Genomic DNA, 20158 nt, shown 5'->3' with positions numbered 1-20158 from the left:
TGAGGTGCCTGAGGTCCCTCCGCCCCCTCTGGACATCGAGGGTTCCCCGGCGTACACAGTGCGTGCTATTCTGGACTCGAGACGCGGGGTGAGGTGCCTACAGTACCTCGTAGACTGGAAGGGGTACGGTCCAGAGGAGAGGTGCTGGGTACTGGTGGGGGACATTTTGGACCCTTCACTTCTGAGGGACTTCCACCGCCTCCACCCGGATCCTCCGGCGCCTCGCCCTCCGGGTCGCCCTCGAGGCCGGTTGCGGCGTGCTGCGGGAGCCGCGCGTCAGGGGGGGCGGTACTGTCACGACTTCCGCCGAAGGTGGCTCCCCTGCCTGTTCGGGCGGTGCTTGGGAGCCGCCACCGCTCCCTTTTCCCTTTTCTGTTGGTTTAGTCTTATTAGTTGCACCTGTTTCTTTTGTGTTTCTTGATTTCTGGTCTATTTAAGCCTGTTAAGCCCGTTTAGGTTTGTGTGGGATTATTTTGTGTTCGCTGTCGGTTGTGGATGTATTTTTGTTCTCCGGATCGTTTTGCCCTGTGTGTTTGGGCTGGTCAGTGTTTCTACGCCCTGTGTTTGGCGTGACCGTTTTGTGCCGGAGAAATAAATCATCTGTTATTTAACCCTCTGCTATCTGCGCCTGACTCCTGCCTTCCGCTCCTAGTAACTCGTGACAGATAGGAGAAAACTGAGGATGGATCAACAACATTGTAGTTACTTTATAATACCAACCTAATTGACAGAGCGAAAAGAATGTACAGAATAAAAATGTTCTAACACATGCATCCGGTATGCAACAAGGCAATAAAGTAATACTGCAAAAAATATGGCAAAGTGTTATGTTTGTGGCAAATCCAATGCAACATATTACTGAGTATCACTCTCCATATTTTCAAGCATAGTGGTGGCTGCATCATGATATGGAAATGCTTGTGATTAAGGCCTGGGAAGTTTTTCAGGGTAAACATTTTACTGAATGGAGCGAAGCACAGGCAAAATCTTCGAGGAAAACCTGGTTCAGTCTGCTTTCCACCAGACACTGGTGGAAAATAAATAACCTAAAACACAAGGCCTAAATAACCTAAAACACAAGGCCTAAATAACCTAAAACACAAGGCCTAAATAACCTAAAACACAAGGCCTAAATAACCTAAAACACAAGGCCAAATCTACACTGGAGTTGCTTACCAAGAAGACAGTGAATGAGTGACCGAGTTAGAGTTTTGAGTTAAATCTGCTTGAAAATATATGGCAAAACCTGAAAACGGTTTTCTAGCAATGATCAACAAACAATTTGACAGAGCTTAAAGAATTTTGAAAAATATAATGGGCAAATGTTGCACAATTCAGGTGTGGAAAGCTCTTAGAAACCTACCCAGAAAGACAAAGCAGTAATTGCTGTCAAAGGTGACTCTAACATGTGTTGACTCAGGGGGTTGAATACTTATCTAATCAAGATATACAAGTGTTTCATTTTTCATGAATACAAATGTTAGAGTGTTCTGTGTAGATTGTTGACCCCCCTCAAAAAAAATCATAATTAAATTAAATCAATTTGAATCCTACTTTGTAACACAAACAAAATATGGAAAAAGTAATTGGGTTTGAATACTTTCTGAAGCCACTGTACTGCTGGCATTCTGAGGATGCAGAGACACCCCTCACTCTTGTCTTTATCCTGGGGTAACATTACCATCTGCTGGTGCAAACTAGTTTTACACACACACACAAACTACACACTTGCGCACGCATGCACGCGCACACACACTAGTGGGTGCCACATGGCATTTTATTTCCTCTGTGATGTCCCTGGGGTGAGTGGTCTGTCTGACAGAGTGAAATTGGCTCAGTGAAGGTATTTGACAGGTAGACAGCTGCCTGTGAGGTCAGTATAAAACAATGCATTCGGAAAGTATTCAGACCCCTTGACTTTTTCCACATTTTGTTACATTACAGCCTTATTCTAAAATTGATTAAATTGTCCCCCCCCCCCTCATCAATCTACACACAATACCCCATAATGACAAAGCAAAAACAGTTTTTTTGACATTTACTCTAAATACTCAGTGTTTTGTTGAAGCACCATTAGCAGAGTTTACAGCCTCGAGTCTTCTTGGATATGACGCTACAAGCTTGGCACACCTGTATTTGAAGAGTTTCTCCCATTCTTCTCTGCTGATCAGCTCAAGCTCTGTCAGGTTTGATGTGGAGCATGGCTGCACAGCTATTTTCAGGTCTCTCCAGAGATGTTAGATCGGGTTCAAGTCTGGGCTCTGGCTCAAGGACATTCAAGGACTTCAGCCACTCCTGCGCTGTCTTGACTATGTGCTTAGGGTCGTTGTCCTGTTTGAAGGTGAACCTTCGCCCCAATCTGAGGTCCTGAGCGCTCTGGAGCATGTTTTCATCAGGGATCTCACTGCACATTGCTCCGTTCAACTTCCCTCGATCCTGACTCGTCTCCCAGTCCCTGTGGCTAAAAGACAACCCCAATACATGGGTGCTGCCACCACCATGCTTCACAGTAGGGATGGTGCCAGGTTTCCTCCAGACGTGACGCTTGGCATTCAGGCCAAAGATTTCAATCTTAGTTTAATCAGACCAGAAAATCTTGTTTCTCATGGTCTGAGAGTTTTTAGGTGCCTTTTGGAAAACTCCAAGCGGGCTGTCACGTGCCTTTTACCGAGGAGTGGCTTCCGTCTGGCCACTCTACCATAATGGCCTGTTTGGTGGAGTGCTGCAGAGACGCTTGTCCTTCTGGAAGGTTCTCCCATCTCCACGAAGAAACTCTTGAGCTCTAGCAGAGTGACCATTGGGTTCTTGGTCACCTCCCTGACCATGGCCCTTCTCCTCCGATTGCTCAGTTTGGCCGTGAACTCAGCTCTAGGAAGAGTCTTGGTGATTCCATTCTTCTTCCATTTAAGATTGATGGAGGCCACTGTGTTCTTGGGGATCTTCAATGCCGCAGACATTTTTTACTACCCTTTCCCAGATCTGTGCCTCGACACAATCCTGTCTCGGCGCTCTACGGACAATTCCTTCAACCACATGGCTTGGTTTTTGCTATGACATGCACTGTCAACTGTGGGACCTTATATAGACAGGTGTGTGCCTTTTCAAATCATGTCCAATCAATTGAATTTACCACAGGTGGACTCCAATCAAGTTGTAGAAACATCTCAAGGATAATCAATGGAAACAGGATGCACCTGATCTCAATTTCGAGTGTCATAGCAAAGGGTCTGAATACTTATGTAAATACATTTTTATTAGATGTTTTAACATATGTTTTTGGTTTGTCAGTATGGGCTATTGTGTGTAGATTGGCGAGGGAAAAAAACGTGTTTAATCCATTTTTTAATAACGCAGTAGCGTAACAAAATGTGGGAAAAAAATCAAGGGGTCTGAATACTTTCCGAAGGCACTGTAGATGGTCAGAAGGGGAAAGAAGGGGGAAAAATAAGTGTGCGCCTATTCAGACATCCTTCAGAGGCTAATGCACCTTAGATGCTAATATCCATTGGATCATCACATTATATACTTCTACCCAATAGTTTCATTTTTATTTAGAAGCAATTCTCTGATTTGCAAATGGTTAACATTCAGGCCAATTTGATAGTAGGAATATTACAGGCAGGTACAGCTGTTTACATCTGATTGTGATAAAGTATTACAACAGTCAGTCCTATTGACACAGTACAGTACACAGCCTTGTCCAATAAGAGACGAGCATGAACCACCCAACCAATTAACAGTCACATTGCTTTTTAGAGTAGACCAATCAGCTTATATATACCATCCAGAAGAACCAATACATTCACATATTAAATTCCAACATGTTCATTGGACTATTGGCCCATGCATATACTGTATATTGTAAAAATATAGCATTTTGAATAAATACTAAACATAGCAAATGTCAGACAATACCAGATATATTTTTCACAATACTGTATCTTCAGGTATTTAGCCATATACTTCTTGAACCAGTAGAGGTCAGTCTTCAGCTCCTAAGCCTGGTTTCTGATGAACAGGCGAGAAAGACAGCACCACTCCACCTTGTGAGTACAGTCCCTTTTCCTTTAGGATTGGGTTCTTAAAAGACCGGGTATGAAAAATCACATTGCGCCACACACCTCTTCATTTTCTGATAGGCAAGCTAGGATATTCTCATCATGCCATTACTTCACACCAGTGTCCTACACTAAGCCGTCGTTCAATACAGAGAAGAGGTGGGTGTGGAAGAGAGAGGCGCAATCAACCTAAAAAAACAACCGTTCCACTTTTCTAGCAGTGAAAGCAGCCTGTGTGTGTCCGTACGGGACAAGGGGTTGTAACATTTACTGACTGAAACGTTACAGAAAATGTTACAACCACAATTACATTATGGCCAGTGATGGATAATAGTCTACTGCAAGGCTTCATGTGCTCGGTGGTGTGATGTTGTACCATAGTATGAATGACACTGTATCTGGAATGTAAAATTGCCTGACATCCTTTGTGCATTTTGTAGCAATTTGTGTGCATACATCATTTAATTTGTAGTCTAAAAGCAGGCAGACAGAGGAAGGGATGCATTACAGTGGAGTGAGCGAGAGTGTGTGTGTGCGTGAGGTGTGTGAGCGACAAAGAGAGAGAGATAGAGCGGGAAAGTAAATTGTTCAGTCGAGTATACAGTTGCTGCAACATACTGCAGTGTAGTAGCCTGTGTAGCTTCTGCGAGGGTTGTTATATTGCTGCGTGCTGCATCCTACTGTACAACCTTCATATTGGAAGACGTCTGAGTGAGTCAGTCGTCAGGCCGTACTGACGAAAACCAAGCTTGGGTATGTACAGCGTGTGTCAAACAGAGTAAAACAAATTCCATTGCAAAATAAATATACTGTGTGTATTTTATAAAACGCTATAATAACACAACAACTTTATGAGTTAAATAAATGGCTCATGTCCAAATATAAAAGAATAGTGATGTCATTAATAAACACGTTTCCATCCAGTTTTCATGTGAGTAAAGTCAGACCTTATAAAAAAAAATCACAACAGCTGTGATGCAAACAGGACATTTCGTAACACTTTTATGAATGCCAACAGAGAATTTGTTCGTTAGACATGTTGGGATATTTTTGTGTCGGTAAAATTTATTTTGCGTGAAATGCCGCTGGAAACACCTTTATGCGCAAATAGTGATATAACTCGGGGAACCGTACAGTTTATTAGGCTACATATTAAGTCAATTATGATGAACTTCACAGGGTGTTGAAAGTGCGCGCTGTGAACTTGATGTTCTGTTGAAAGTGCGCGCTGTGAACTTGATGTTCTGTTGAAAGTGCGCGCTGTGAACTTGATGTTCTGTTCGAATAAATATCGAGGGTCTTATTCTGGTGTCATGATGATCGATGCTTGACTGCCATTTGACAAATGCAAATATTCTTATCCATAATATTCTCACTGTGTAGATTAGCCTACCCGCAGTGTATCTGCGAGCTGTTGGCAAAACCAGAGTAGGTATATTTGATATTTAACGGCAACAGTTTTTGTGTCAAAACTAGTGTAAAATGCGATGAAAACACATTGATTTAGGTCAATGAACGTTTGAACATCTTGAAGAACAATCTGGCTTTAATGGCCATGTACTCTTATAATCTCCAACTGGCACAGCCAGAAGAAGACTGGCCAGCCTTCAGGGACTGGTACTCTATATTTTCTTCTAGGTTCCGGTCTTTCTAGGGAGTTTTTCCCTTATGCATCTGCATCGCATCCTGTTTGGGGTTTTAGGCTGGGTTTCTGTATAACACTTTGTGACATCTGATGGAGAAAGGTATTTATAAATACATTTGATTGATTGCTTAATTGATTGATTGAACTTTTGGCTCCCAACTGGCGCAGCGGTCTAAGGCACTGCATCTCTGTGCAAGAGAAGTCACTACAGTCCCTGGTTCAAATCCAGGCTGTATCACATCTGGTTGTGATTCGGTGGTGCACAATTGTCCCAGGTTTGGCTGGGGGTAGGCTGTCATTGTTAATAAGAATTTGTTCTTAACTGACTTGCCTAGTTAAATAAAGGTTAAACATATATTCTTTTAAAACACACAACAACAAAAAACGATGGAATTTATGCGAAAATTAAAATGTTCAAACGTTTTAAAATGTTCCTGCAACAAGTCAGTTTGCTTGAAACACACCGCCGGAGGGAAAATGTGCATATTTTCATTATGCAGATTTTAAAATATTCTGTTGCCGTTTGGATGGAAACTTAGATACAGGTATAAAAAGGAAAAACATAGTGTTAATAATAAAATGACCGATTGTTAAGGTAGATCATGTGTTTAAGATGATTTTGGCCTGAATAGCTTGTTTTATATTATAAAGCAGCAAACCATCATCCTTCTGTTGTCCTTCTGCCCTCTTCCTGGATCACCTGTCAATCACCACTGTCGCCACTGCTACTGGGTTTTTGAGCGTCACATTGGCTGGCTGCCAAACAGTTGACACATTATTCCCACTCCCTAAATGGGGCTCCGGTCCAATAGGCCTATCTGTGAGCTGAGCTCTGGTCCGTGGGGCTCCGGTCCAATAGGCCTATCTGTGAGCTGAGCTCTGGTCGGTGGGGCTCCGGTCCAATAGGCCTATCTGTGAGCTGAGCTCTGGTCGGTGGGGAGATATAGGCAGTGGTGGTGAATACAGCCTTTGTCTGTCCTCCAGACAGTCTGGAAAAGAGTATGGTCCATGACAGTGGAGGCTGGTGGGAGGAGCTATAGGAGGACGGGCTCATTGTAATGGCTGCATTTGAATGAATGGAATGGAGTCAAACATGTGGTTTCTATATGATTGATCAGTTTGACACCGTTCCATTTATTCCACTCCAGCCATTACAATGGGCCCGTCCTCCTATAGCTCCTCCCACCAGCCTCCTCTGGTCCAGGGAAAGGGGTTCGGGGTATAGTGGGTCCAGGGTGGGGGTGGGTCCGGGGCTGGGTAGGGTAGGGGTTAGAGAGGGGCTACTGGAGGGGGCTCAGAGGAGAGAGGCTGTGGTGGTGGTGATGATGGTGGCAGAGGTGGTGGTAGAGGGGTTGGAGGCCTGGGTGGTGGTGGAATCTGAGTGGCTCTTGAGTAGGTCAACTATCTCAGCGTGGGAGGACGCTACCGCCACCGACAGAGCCCTCTGACCATCCTAGAGAGAGCGAGCGAGAGAGAGAGAGAGAGGCAAAGGCGGAGAGAGAGAGAGAGAGAGAGAGAGAGAGAGAGAGAATGTTGATTCACTTTTAGAGAAAACAAAAACAGTGTGGGTCAATCATGTTTGAACAGTGAACACTGTCCTCTCCACTAGCCAGAGAATATGTGCTTTAGACCCCTCCCTCGCTCCCTCCCCTTCCCACAGTAGAACCAACAGGAGAAACAGGAGACCTGGGGAATGAGCGTACAGGCAAAACCTACACCCCAAAAAAGGTTATCGGCACAATGGGCCAGTGGTGCAATGGATAATATGTCGGAATAGGAAGATTCTCGGTTCGATTCCTGGCTGGCTTGTGGGACGAGAGTGAGAGCAGGATAATACCATGTCAGGACCATGGGAAAGGAAGAGATAGAGAGAGTGATATTTGCAGCCTGTCTGCCACAGCACCACACCCACACAGCAATGTCTGAGGTTCCAAGGTCTACTTTGCCCTGGAGGCCTCGCACAAGGTCTGATTCCAGCCATAGCCGCCACGCAATTCGCATACAGACACCTCTACACATCCTGTACAGTGTAATACCTTCTAGGAGGGATTAGTGTGTCAAACCCAGAGAGACATCACTACAAACCAGTCATTAACCTAGAAGCTGGATGCCCATGCTGCTATCACTCGGTGGAGGTAAAATAGGATAGTGTGTTTCTGGTCAATTCCCCGCAGCTCAAAGGTTAGGGGATTTGACATCCTCTGCGGGTCTCTGTACTCGTTCAATTAAATGAACATGATGCACTTCACAGTTTTAGCCATGTGGTGGCACTGTTGTGTTGTTTTGAAATATTGGGAAGTCCAAAAGTAACTGTACTCTATGTATCACAGGGGGCTGCTGAGGGGAGAACAGCTCATAATACGGAACAGAAGCAAATGGAAACCATGTGTTTGATATATTCAATTCCATTGAATCTGCTCCAGACATTACCATGAGTCCATTCTCCCCAATTAAGGTGCCACCAATCTCCTGTGGTATGTATGTGTTCATGTTTGTGTGTATGCCCTGATGTGTGTATGTGTACAGCATGTGTGTGCGTGCGTTCCTACCTTGTCTGTGAGGCTGGTGTCACAGTGGCCAGACTCCAGTAGCACCCGAGCGATCTCGGTGTGACCGTGCTCACACGCGCACATGAGTGCGGTCGAACCGTCTTTGTCCTGAATGTTGAGGTCAGCTTGGCAGCTCAGCAGCAACCGCACCATGGCTGTACGACCATGGCTGACCGATAGCATCAGAGCCGTCTGCCCTGCCTTAGAGACCAGGAGAGAGAGAAGTAAGAGAAAAGAAAAGAGCACAGGAAGGAAACGATACAGTATATGTTTGTGGTGGGAAGAATGAGTGTGAGGAAGAGAGTCCGGTACACTGGTCCTGAGTGACTGGGTAAGTAGGTTTGTATTGAGTATAGGTATTTTTTGTTAAATATATATAATTTTTGGGGGCACACAAGAAAATACAAAACAAAATGATGAAGGTTTAAAAGGTGAACAACAACTAACTTGTGCAGGAGAGGTAAAAATAAAAGGACTTGTAGGTAGGTGACTGTGCAGGTGTTTCAATGTCTATAGAATGGCTTGTACAGGAGATAGCTGAGTGAATATACAGTCTGTGACTGCCTGAGTGCAGGTGAGTGTGACTATACAGTGGCTCAGTGTTAATGCGTGTCTGTGAGTGTACAATATGTGTGTGTGTGTGTGTGTGTGGGGGGGGGGGGGGGGGGGGGGGGGTGTTGAGAGAGTGTGTACATGTTTTGTGTACCTGGCTAGCGCGGGCATTGACATCTCCCTGTCTCAGTAGCTGCAGAGCCACCTCCATGTCCTCTGATCCATCAGCAGCTGTTAGGGAGGCCAGCATCACGGCTGTGTAGCCCGCCTTGTTCAGGATGTCCACCTCACACAGACCTAACACACACACACACACACACACACACACACATACAGTACACAAAACCAAAAGCATGCGTACATGAACACACACACAGACACAAACACAGACATACGTACGCGTGCTCAAGTGTGCCGCGGACACATACAAACTCACACACAGACCATTTTAAGTCAATAGCTAAGGGCTCGATGAGGGAAAAGGGGGTATGGAGGGGGAAAAAAGGTGCACTAGAGAGACTGAGAAGGGGTGAGAGAGAATTGAATTGATAGATGAGAGTGAGGGTGTTGGAGAGAGGTGTATGATTGTCCCGTACCGGTGTCCAGCAGCAGTTTGACCACAGGGAAGTTGGAGTGGGACACGCTGTAGTGGAGCGCTGTGTTGCCGTTGCCGTCGGCCAGGTTCACGATGTAACGCAGGAGGGTCGGCGTGGCGATGCCCACCTCTCTCAGGTAGAGGGTGACGGTGTCAGCCAGAGAGTCCTTCTGACTGGACACACGGAACCACTCCTGGTACAACACCATCAGGACATGTCTCTGACAGAGGGAGAGAACATACACACACACACACACACACACACACACAGTGTTGTACTGGGATGTGAACATGAAGCTAGGGTTAGGGTTGTGGTTGAGGCTAGGGTTAGGGTTGTACTGGGATGTGGACATGAAGCTAGGGTTAGGGTTATGGGTGGGTTTAGGGTTTAGGGTTTAGCCAAGGTGTGGAATTCAAGGTAAGGTTAGGGTTCACGTTTGATAGCACTTGTACTTGTACCCAGTTTTTATTGAAAGCGGTACAAAAATTAGGTACATAGGACTACATTGGACTATTTTCTACATTGTGGAATAATAGAGAAGACATCAAAACTATGAAATAACACATATGGAATCATGTAGTAACCCAAAAGTGTCAAATCAAAATATATTTTAGATTCTTCAAAGTAGCCTTGATGACAGTTTTGCACACTCTTGGCGTCCTCTCAACCAGCTTCATGAGGAATGCTTTTCCAACAGTCTTGAAGGAGTTCCCACATATGTATGCTGAGCACTTGTTGGCTGCTTTTCCTTCACTCTGCGGTCCAGCTCATCCCAAACCATCTCAATTGGGTTAAATACGGGAGATTGTAGAGGCCAGGTCATCTGATGCAGCAGTCCATCACTCTCCTTCTTGGTCAAATAGCCCTTACACAGCCTGGAGGTGTGTTTTGGGTCATTGTCCTGTTGAAAAACAAATGACAGTCCCACTAGGCGCAATCCAGATGAGATGGTGTATCGCTGCAGAATGCTGTGGTAGCTATTCTGGTTAAGTGTGCCTTGAATTCTAATTAAATCACTGACAGTATCACCAGCAAAGCACCCCCACACCATAACACCTCCTCCATGCTTCATGGTGGGAACCACACATGCGGAGATCATCCGTTCACCTACTCTGCGGCTCACAAAGACACGGCGGTTGGAATAAAAAATCTCAAATTTGGACTCATCAGACCAGAGGACAGATTTCCACCGGTCTAATGTCCATTACTCCTAATCTCTTCTTATTATTGGTGTCCTTTAGTAGTGGTTTCTTTGCAGCAATTCGCCCATGAAGGCCTGATTCACACAGTCTCCTCTAAACAGTTGATGTTGAGATGTGTCTGTTACTTGAACTCTGTGAAGCATTTATTTGGGCTGCAATCTGAGGTGCAGTTAACTCTAATGAACTTATCCTCTGCAGCAGAGGTAACTCTGGGTCTTCCTTTCCTGTGGCGGTCCTCATGAGAGCCAGTTTCAATCATAGCGCTTGATGGTTTTTGTGACTGCACTTGAAGAAACTTTTAAAGTTCTTGAAATGTTCCAGATTGACTGACCTTCATGTCTTAAAGTAATGGTGGACTGTTGTTTCTCTTTGCTTATTTGAGCTGTTCTTGCCATAATATGGACTTGGTCTTTTACCAAATAGGGCCATCTTCTGTCTACCAATCCTACCTTGTCACAACACAATTTATTGGTTAAGAAAGAAAGAAATCCCACAAATTACTTTCAACAAGGCACACCTGTTTATTGAAATGTGTTTCAGGTGACTACCTCATGAAGCTGGTTGAGAGAATGCCAAGGGGGAGTGTGTAAAGTTGTCATCAAGGCAATGGGTGGCTACTTTGAAGAATCTCAAATATAAAATATATTTTGATTTGTTCAATTTGTTTAACATTTTTGTTGGTTACTACATGATTCCATATGTGTTACTTCATAGTTTTGATGTAGTAAATATAGTAACATAGTACAAATAAAGATACTCCCTTGAATGAGTAGGTGTGTCCAAACTTTTGACTGGTACTGTATGTGAAGAGGGTGTCGGCCTTAACCACGATTAACCTCAGGCACGACAGTGTGAAGGGAACCGTGCTTACCATTTCTTTATCGGGGGCCACCACCTCTGCCATACGACCCTCAATGTAGTCACACGCTTCCATGAAGCCCTTATCGATCGTCTCCCTGTGTGAACATGGCAGAACTTTAAGTTATCTTTCATAGCAATTCATATTGACAGACAGACATATGTGGTGGTGAAATGGTCTGGATTAGATTAGCATGAACCGGAGTAGGGAAATCGAGTCCCTCAAAACATGCCAGGCCTAATCATACAAAAAAAGCAGATACATAAAGCAAAAAGCAGATACATAAATCCAACGGTAGCATAATGTAAAGCACATTACCTTATGAAACATGATCGCTTACATCGCTTGGACACTACGTTTACCGAGACTATAAATAAAGATAAAGATACACTTGTGTGACGATGACTCATCGAAAGCAATACACGCGCAACTGCACTTCTCTCTTCACTGTGGCACTTTATCCACTGTGGTAATATATAATCATGGCATGTCTGTTTTCTCATCACGCTGCTGCATGTAATGATGTCAACGACAACGTAGAGCCCACATGATGTCACGCCTGCTCCTTCCTGACTAACACGGACAGAACAATAGCGCAACCCCTGGGGGCTTTTCTGAGACAGAGCCCAAAGGTCAACATACGCAACACATCCTCCATGGAACTGAATCACACTTTAGTGTGTGTGTGTTTTGTGTGTATTTGTGTGTGTGCATACATGTGTGTATATGTCTGGTATGTCAGCAGCGGAAGGGGCCGGGCCCCATCAGTTGTGTGGACGGCTGATATATTAAAGCCTGACTCAGCACCTGTCTCATTGTGGCCTAATTGGGCCCTGCAGGCTCTATACTGTAGGTTCCAGGCTTTACTCAGCTGGACCTCACCTGAAGAAAGCCCTGGATCAAGGTTGTCCCTAATGAATGTAAGAGGTGTGCTGTGCCATCTTGTGGACTGGTTGCAGCACTATGTAAAAGATGGCAGGAAATGGCAGGAAATGGCAGTTGCAGGTGTTAAAAAATGTCAATATCTGGTATTACCACTCTCTGGGCTTTCCTTGGAAATCTGTCAATTTGTTGATTGAAAAGTTATTGTAAATATTGTAGGCAATTTATATGTTTTTTTGCTCCCTTATAATTATCCGTGTTTTCATTTTTTATCTGTTTTTGTGAGAGATTTCTTTTGTTTCCCAGCGCATCAATTGAAGGGTGTTGCTCTACTCTGTTGCGGCAAAACCGTGTGCGGTTCTAATTTCAGAAGTCATCCTCTGGATGATATTTAATGAAACAATGTGGGTAAAGAACCTTGGTCAACAACTGCCTGGTGGCTGGCCCACTGTGGGAGTCAAACAACACATGTTCTGGTCACCAACGTCTCTATCTCACTACTTATATAATCATATATTTTTTGATAATCCATTTCCCCGCACATCCACACTCTCCTTCTATCTCCCTACACACCCTGATGCTGCAGCTGGCTGCTCCTCCAGGAGTGCCTGGCTGTTCTCTGGGTCCTGAGAGTCTTCATGGCCCTCTGTCTCCCCAGCCTGGGCCCCTGCTCCCTGGGCCTCGTCCTCTGTAGCTGTGGCCTCCCCCTGGCCCTGAGCTGCTCCAGCTCCCTCCTCCTTCTCCCGCTCCTCCTCAGGCTCAGAGCTGTCCACCTCCTCCTCCTCTACCTCCCCCTTCTCCTCCTCACTGGATTCCTCCTCACTTGAGGTAGTCTCATACCTGGACATTAACAACAGCACAAACAGCATCAGTGAGAGTACAGATGTTGGAAGAGCATTGAAATGATAAAATAAGTCCAACCCCATGTGGGCTGGCCATTGGCCTAACATAACATTTTTGTGTAACATCTTGGAATCACTAACATCTGTGAACAGTGAGAACATGGCTTGGTCAGGTGTAGATGGTTCATGGAAAGGTGCATATTTAGATGGTAGTTCATGAAAAGGAATGTGTGTTTGTAAGTTTTTGTCACTGTCAAGGAACTTCTATAGGGCCCTTGATCAGAAAGACTAAGGTCAGATAGGCTAAGGTCTGGCATAGAATAGTGTTCCTTCATGGATGTTTGTGGACCTTTTGTTCAGGGGCCACAGAATTCCAGAAGGAGAAGGGCAAATAGAGGCAGTGTAAGGAGAGGTCATGGGATCAGGGTCTGAAGGAGGGAGGTCTGTGATATGTTCTCATGGCAATGTGTGTGTGTGTGTGTGGGTGTTCTTAAAGTTGGGTTGTGATGAGGGACAAGGAGGGTATGGATGGAGAAAACATCTGAACAGAGGTATACAGCATGCACTTCCTGGTATGGGTCAAAGGTTAGGGGCAACCATAACCAGGCTATTACATTTTTTATATGACATAGTGAACCCTCTCACAAAAATGTGAGAATTTTCCATTCACAGAACAGCTAATTAGCAATAATATACAGTTGAAGTTAGAAGTTTACATACATTTAGGTTGGACAAATTAATACTTGTTTTTCAACAACTCCACAAATTTCTTATTAACAAACTATAGTTTTGGCAAGTCGGTTAGGACATCTACTTTGTGCATGAAACAAGTAATTTTTCCAACAATTGCTTACAGACAGATTATTTCACTTATAATTCATTGTATCACAATTCCAGTGGGTCAGAAGTCTACATACACTAAGTTTACTGTGCCCACACATTTTCTATAGGATTGAGGTCAGAGCTTTGTGATGGCCACTCCAATACCTTGACTTTGCTGTCCTTAAGCCATTTTGCCACAACTTTGGAAATATGTTTGGAGTCATTGTCCATTTGGAAGACCCATTTGTGACCAAGCTTTAACTTCCTGACTGATGTCTTGAGATGTTGCTTCAATATTTCCACATAATCTTCCTCCCTCATGATGCCATCTATTTTGTAAAGTGCACCAGTCCCTCCTGCAGCAAAGCACCCCCACAACATGATGCTGCCACCCCCGTGCTTCACCCCGTGCTCCACCTTTTTCCTCCAAACATAACGATGGTCATTACGGCCAAACAGTTCTAGTTTTGTTTCATCAGACCAGAGGACTCCAAAAAGTACGATCTTTGTCCCCATCTGCAGCAAACCGTAGTCTGGCTTTTTTTATGGCAGTTTTGGAGCAGTGTCTTCTTCCTTGCTGAGTGGCCTTTCAGGTTGTGTCGATATAGGACTCGTTTTACTGTGGATATAGATACTTTTGTACCTGTTTCCTCCAGCATCTTCACAGGGTCCTTTGCTGTGGTTCTGGGTTTGATTTGCACTTTTCGCACCAAAGTACTTTCATCTCTAGGAGACAGATTGCGTCTCCTTCCTGAGCGGTATGACGGCTGCGTGGTCCCATGGTGTGTATACTTGCGTACCATTGTTTGTACAGATACGCGTGGTACCTTCAGTTGTTTGGAAATTGCTCCCAATGATGAACCAGACTTGTGGAGGTCTACATTTTTTTCTGAGGTCTTGGCTGATTTATTTTGATTTTCCCCTGATGTCAAGCAAAGAGGCACTGAGTTTTAAGGTAGGCCTTGAAATACATTCACAGGTACACCTCAAATTCACTCAAATGATGTCAATTAGCCTATCAGAAGCTTCTAAAGACATGACATCCTTCTCTGGAATTTTCCAAGCTGTTTAAAAGCACTGTCTACTTAGTGTATGTAAGCTTCTGACCCACTGGAATTGTGATACAGTGAATTATAAGTGAAATAATCTGTCTGTAAACAATTGTTGTGAAAATTACTTGTGTCATGCACAAAGTAGATGTCCTAACTGACTTGCCAAAACTATAGTTTGTTAACAAAAAATGTGTGGAATGGTTAAAAAACAAGTTTTAATGACTCCAACCTAAGTGTATGTAAACTTCCAACTTCAACTGTATTTATAAAAAATATAAATGGGGGATTGGAAATCATGCAGACAATTACATTGATAGAATCCACAAACTATTTGCAATATTAAAGATGTTCCACCCCCTAAATTTAAAAAAAATAATAAAAAAAACATCTCCAGAAATGTTAATTTTGATCAGCTTACACAATTATTATAGTTTGTTGCATCATGATACGAGTCTCCCTTTGAGCTGTTATCTGAATGAACCTCATCAGGTAAGAAATCAAAGAATCAGTACATCAGTAGATCCATTCTGATTGTGTTGTCTGTTATAGTTTTGATGAGAGGGGCGGACTGCTGTCTGCTGTCACGCCCAGCAATGTGTTATGGCCAGGCTTTAGTAATTATGTGTGTGCTGGTGGGAGGGCCAGTCAGCAGGTAGTGTATTTGTAGCACATGTGAATGTGTGAAACTTACTCCTCAGCCTGAAGTGTCCCCATTTGTGCCAGCAAATAGCTAGCTTTTTGCGTGGCAGTGACTGGTAAGAAGCTTCAGGAGGATGGTCACATGTGCTAGCAAGGCAGAGGTCCTGGGTTTGAGCCTTGGTGTGAGCTGAATCAGGAGGAAGCAGTACTGGCTAAGTCCTTTACTTATACTAACTAAAGCATTAATGCTAAGTCCTTTACTTATACTAACTATAGCACTAATGTTAAGTCCTTTACTTATACTAACTATAGCACTAATGTTAAGTCCTTTACTTATACTAACTATAGCACTAATGCTAAGTCCTTTACTTATACTAACTATAGCATTAATGCTAAGTCCTTTACTTATACTAACTATAGCACTAACGCTAGGCCAGCCTGTTCTAATCACACAGACAGGAGAGAGGCCTTTGACAATCAGAACACAGCTGAATCAGAGAGCATCACACACATACACACAAGCATGCACACACACCCACACAGTGTCAGAGTGAGGGCAATGTGTCTATGGGACAGACAGGATGAAAGATGGAGCAGATAGACAAACAGAGAAAGAGTGAGCAGAAGGCCAGAACACCACAGGCTGTGTGAGGAGTGTGAAGAAATACAGATGCCATATCTTAATTTGATCATTCCATTGCAGGAATTTTCCTGCACATTTCAGTCTTGATTTGCCCTAATGAAAATTAAGATTAAGATTCAAATAACTTTATTGGTCAATTGCACACAAGGTCTAACCGAAATATTACTTCCGCTTTTAACCCACCCCTCTGAAAGACACACACATATAGACATACAGTTTATTTGGATGGGTGCGGGGGGCTGCCACAATGGGCGCCCGGGGAGCTGTTGTTGTGGGGGGTTAAAAGGGAAAGGGGGATACTTAGTCAGTTGTCCGACTGAATGTAACTGAAATGTGTCTTCCGCATTTAACCCAACCCCTCTGAATCAGTTAAGTGCCTTGCTCATGGTTTCTGGCTCGCCTCTCTAACTGCAAGGCTACCTTACAGAAAATGTCCATTAAAACAACATTACAATACATTTCCCTGCTGTGTGAAACTGGCTAAAATTAAGATATAGCATCTGTAGTGTTCTACAATGGGCTGGTCAAAACAAGCCTTGTGATTGATTACCTGTGCCTATGTTTGTCCTGTACAACCGTGGTCCTTCCGCGGGTGCTGAAATTCATACTTTTAATGCAAACTTGTAACAAATACAACCAACTTTTTTCAGATTTGTGTGGCTCAATTCTGCGTGAATGCACGTGTGCCAACTGAATCGTAGTTTACATGCAAATTAGAAAAAAGTGGTTGTATTCAATAAAAGTTTGAATTAAAAGTCTGAATTTCAGCACCCCGTGGAAGGTCCACGGTTGTACAGGACAAACATAGGTACAGGTAAGCATTTTCAGAATTGATTAGTATTGATTTAAGGTGACTCAATGTTGTTGCTAGAAAATCATGCGGCCATTTATCAAAACTCAAAACTCTGCCTCGATATAAGAGAATGGAGTTGACCGTTTCTCAGCTAGGAGTTCCCTTCCCTCAGAACAGCTTCAATTTGTCAGGGCATGGACTCTACAAGGGGTTCCAAAAGCGTTCCAAAAGGATGCTGGCCCATGTTGACTCCAATGCTTCCTACAGTTGTGTCAAGTTGGCTGGATGTCCTTTGGGTGGTGGACCATTATTGATACACACGGGAAACTGTTGAACATGAAAAACCAAGCAGAGTTATAGTTCTTGTCACAAACCGGTGTGCCTGGCACCTACTACCATACCTCGTTCAAAGTCACTTAAATGTTTTGTCTTGTCCATTCACCCTTTGAAACGTACACATACACAATCCATGTCTTAATTGTCTCAAGGCTTAAAAATCCTTCTTTAACCTGTCTCCTCCCCTTCATCTACACTGATTGCAATGGATTTACAAGTGTGGGATGATAGCTTTCACCTGGATTCACCTGGTCAGTCTATGTCATGGAAAGAGAAGATGTTCTTCATGTATACTCAGTGTATATTAGCAAGCTCCTGCAAGACACTCCAGCCTTCTACCTGCATCTCAAGCGGGTGGTCTCTGTAGTGTGTGGTACAGTCGGGAGCCAGTCGGAGTTCACACACGGTTCCATGCTGCGCCAACTGTGCAAGGTTTGTTGTGGAAATAAATAGTCTACATATTTTGATATTAGAGCTAATGGACCCCTTCCCAGGACAGCAGGACAAGATGGAACAACATCCTGACAAGGTCCGACATCAAGAACCACCCGCCAGTTCCGGCTAAACGGCTGACTAGGCCCCAGTAGATGCATACTTCAAAGGCTGCACAATGAATGGCAAAGTGCACATTAATGTTTACAACCAATAGTGGATGATGGAAATAAATAAATCGTGTCAGTTTTATGATTACAATAATTCCCTTTTCTGTAAAATGGTCCGGCAGTAGGCTACAAGTGTTGGTATTTCTGCTTGATGAGAGTGATTATTGATGCGCTAAATTCAGCACGGCGGACAGCGCCATCACTGTCAGCAGCACTAGCAGTGCCTGCCCATAGCAATGATGCAAATTGAATGAACGACCAGTAGGTTTGAATGATAACGACGCCAATCGACCAGCTGGCTTGGCCTGCAACCATAGATTTGTGTCGAAACTATATTTTTGTGGAGGGATGAAATAGTAGCCTATGAATACATTTATCAAACTAGCGTTATTTATTTAATTGGTAAATAAATTGTACACTCAGGGTTGTGCTCAGCTCCGCCTCGTACTTACAACCGCAACACAGCCATGCTAAAAAAGTCATTAAGCACGCCCTCTTATGTACAATTGCTTTAGTCAACGTAAATACTATAGAACCATATAGTATTGTATGCCGAATTCATTATGCTATACGTACTATAGCATAAATAACATATGCTAAACATAGTTCTGTAATGCATAATGTATACAGTATAATAAAAAAAAATGCAACTAACAGTACATGTATATAGGCTACACCTACATACAGCACTGTACGAGCTTTACCCTCCGTTGACTCCCACAAACTTTAGGTTCTTCTTGGCTCCTCCTCTGTTCCCCTGTTTGTCAGCAGCATCGTTCTTCTTCATGATGGATTTCAGACCTAGAGAACGAGATAGAGCCAGAGAGAGATCGAGAGAGAGAGAGAGAGACAGAGAGAGAGACACAGAGCGAGGCAGATATAGATACAGAGAGGGAGGGAGAGAGAGAGAGAGAGATAGAGGGAGAGAGAGCGAGATATAGATACAGAGAGAGAGTTGTCAGGCCTCTGGGAAATAGGGTAGTGTGTGCTTTCCATCTTCAGCACGTACAGGGTCTCTTGTGTCCACACACACACACACACACACACACACACACACACACACACACACACACACACACACACACACACACACACACACACACACACACCATATGGATACACTAATCACCTACTCTATATAAATCTGAAACAGATGTGCACTTTCTGCTGGGTCAAACAAGAAGATTCTAACAGCATCAAGGAGGATAACAACATGACATTACAACACCTGCTCCAGTCACTACTCAGTAAACAAAAGGGTACAGTAAGGGTACAGTATTGTTCCCTGTGGTACAAAACGATCAAAATACACAATGTACCAGAGATATGATCTCTTATGGTACCTTTTATGGTACACATGTGCGGATAATCTAGTATAATGGTACATTTTTGTACCCAATATTTTGAATATAAAGGTACAATCATTGGAGGCGTGGCTTTCAGTTAGTTATTTTTGGCCACCTGTGAGTGGAAGTGTTTACGTGGCCTATGGTTAAGTTAATTAAAGTACGAGCATGTCCGCTGCCAGTTCTGAAGTCTTTAGAAAGGCTCACATAAGAGTGTGTGACAATAGAGAGCTGTAATTAATATTGTAGTGACCTTAACCCAACACTGAACAACCTTGCAAAGAGGTACAGATCACTTGGTGTAATGGCTAAGGTGTTGGCTTAACAGTCACTGGACACAGGTTCCAGTCCTGGTTGCGATTACCACCTGAATGGTGGCAGGTACCCTAGTGGTTAAGAGTGTTGGACCTGTAACAGAAAGGTTGCTGGTTTGAATCCACACGCTAACCAGGTGAAAAATATGTTGAAATACTCTTGAGCAAGGCACTTAACCCTAATTGCTCAAGGGTCACTATCAATAATGTCTGATCCTTGACCCCAGGGTGAGTGGGATATACCAAAATACAAAAAAACACATTTCCAGTTCACACATGTGTATAATACAAACTTGTACATGTGAAATAAGATGAACGTTAGCACCCACCTAATTATTATATAATTTGTTACATTGGTGTCAGTGGGATGGCGGAGAGGCATGGGTTTTGACTAATGGTTTACGGCTTATGTCAGAATTTACTTTT

General features: G+C 43.7%; 1 protein-coding gene across 6 annotated transcripts in view; it reads right to left on the bottom strand.

The window, feature by feature from the left end:
• Positions 1-3523: 3523 nt before the first annotated feature.
• The window catches only part of LOC110521810 (KN motif and ankyrin repeat domain-containing protein 4), a 93962-nt gene continuing 77327 nt past the window's right edge, over positions 3524-20158 (bottom strand). For all 6 annotated transcript variants that reach the window (XM_021599692.2, XM_036969481.1, XM_036969480.1 and 3 more), the window contains 7 exons: positions 18777-18873; positions 12917-13183; positions 11474-11558; positions 9401-9620; positions 8959-9101; positions 8253-8453; positions 3524-7156 (listed from right to left, as the gene is read on the bottom strand). In XM_021599692.2, coding sequence (XP_021455367.2) covers positions 6998-7156; positions 8253-8453; positions 8959-9101; positions 9401-9620; positions 11474-11558; positions 12917-13183; positions 18777-18873 — 1172 coding nt within the window. In that variant the 3' untranslated portion in view covers positions 3524-6997. The remainder of the gene's footprint in view (positions 7157-8252; positions 8454-8958; positions 9102-9400; positions 9621-11473; positions 11559-12916; positions 13184-18776; positions 18874-20158) is intronic.

This window comes from Oncorhynchus mykiss, chromosome 30 (assembly GCF_013265735.2).
Source record: "Oncorhynchus mykiss isolate Arlee chromosome 30, USDA_OmykA_1.1, whole genome shotgun sequence".
Taxonomy (NCBI): domain Eukaryota; kingdom Metazoa; phylum Chordata; class Actinopteri; order Salmoniformes; family Salmonidae; genus Oncorhynchus; species Oncorhynchus mykiss.
Note: the sequence above shows the minus strand (reverse complement) of the source record. Positions and strands in the feature narration are given on the sequence as shown.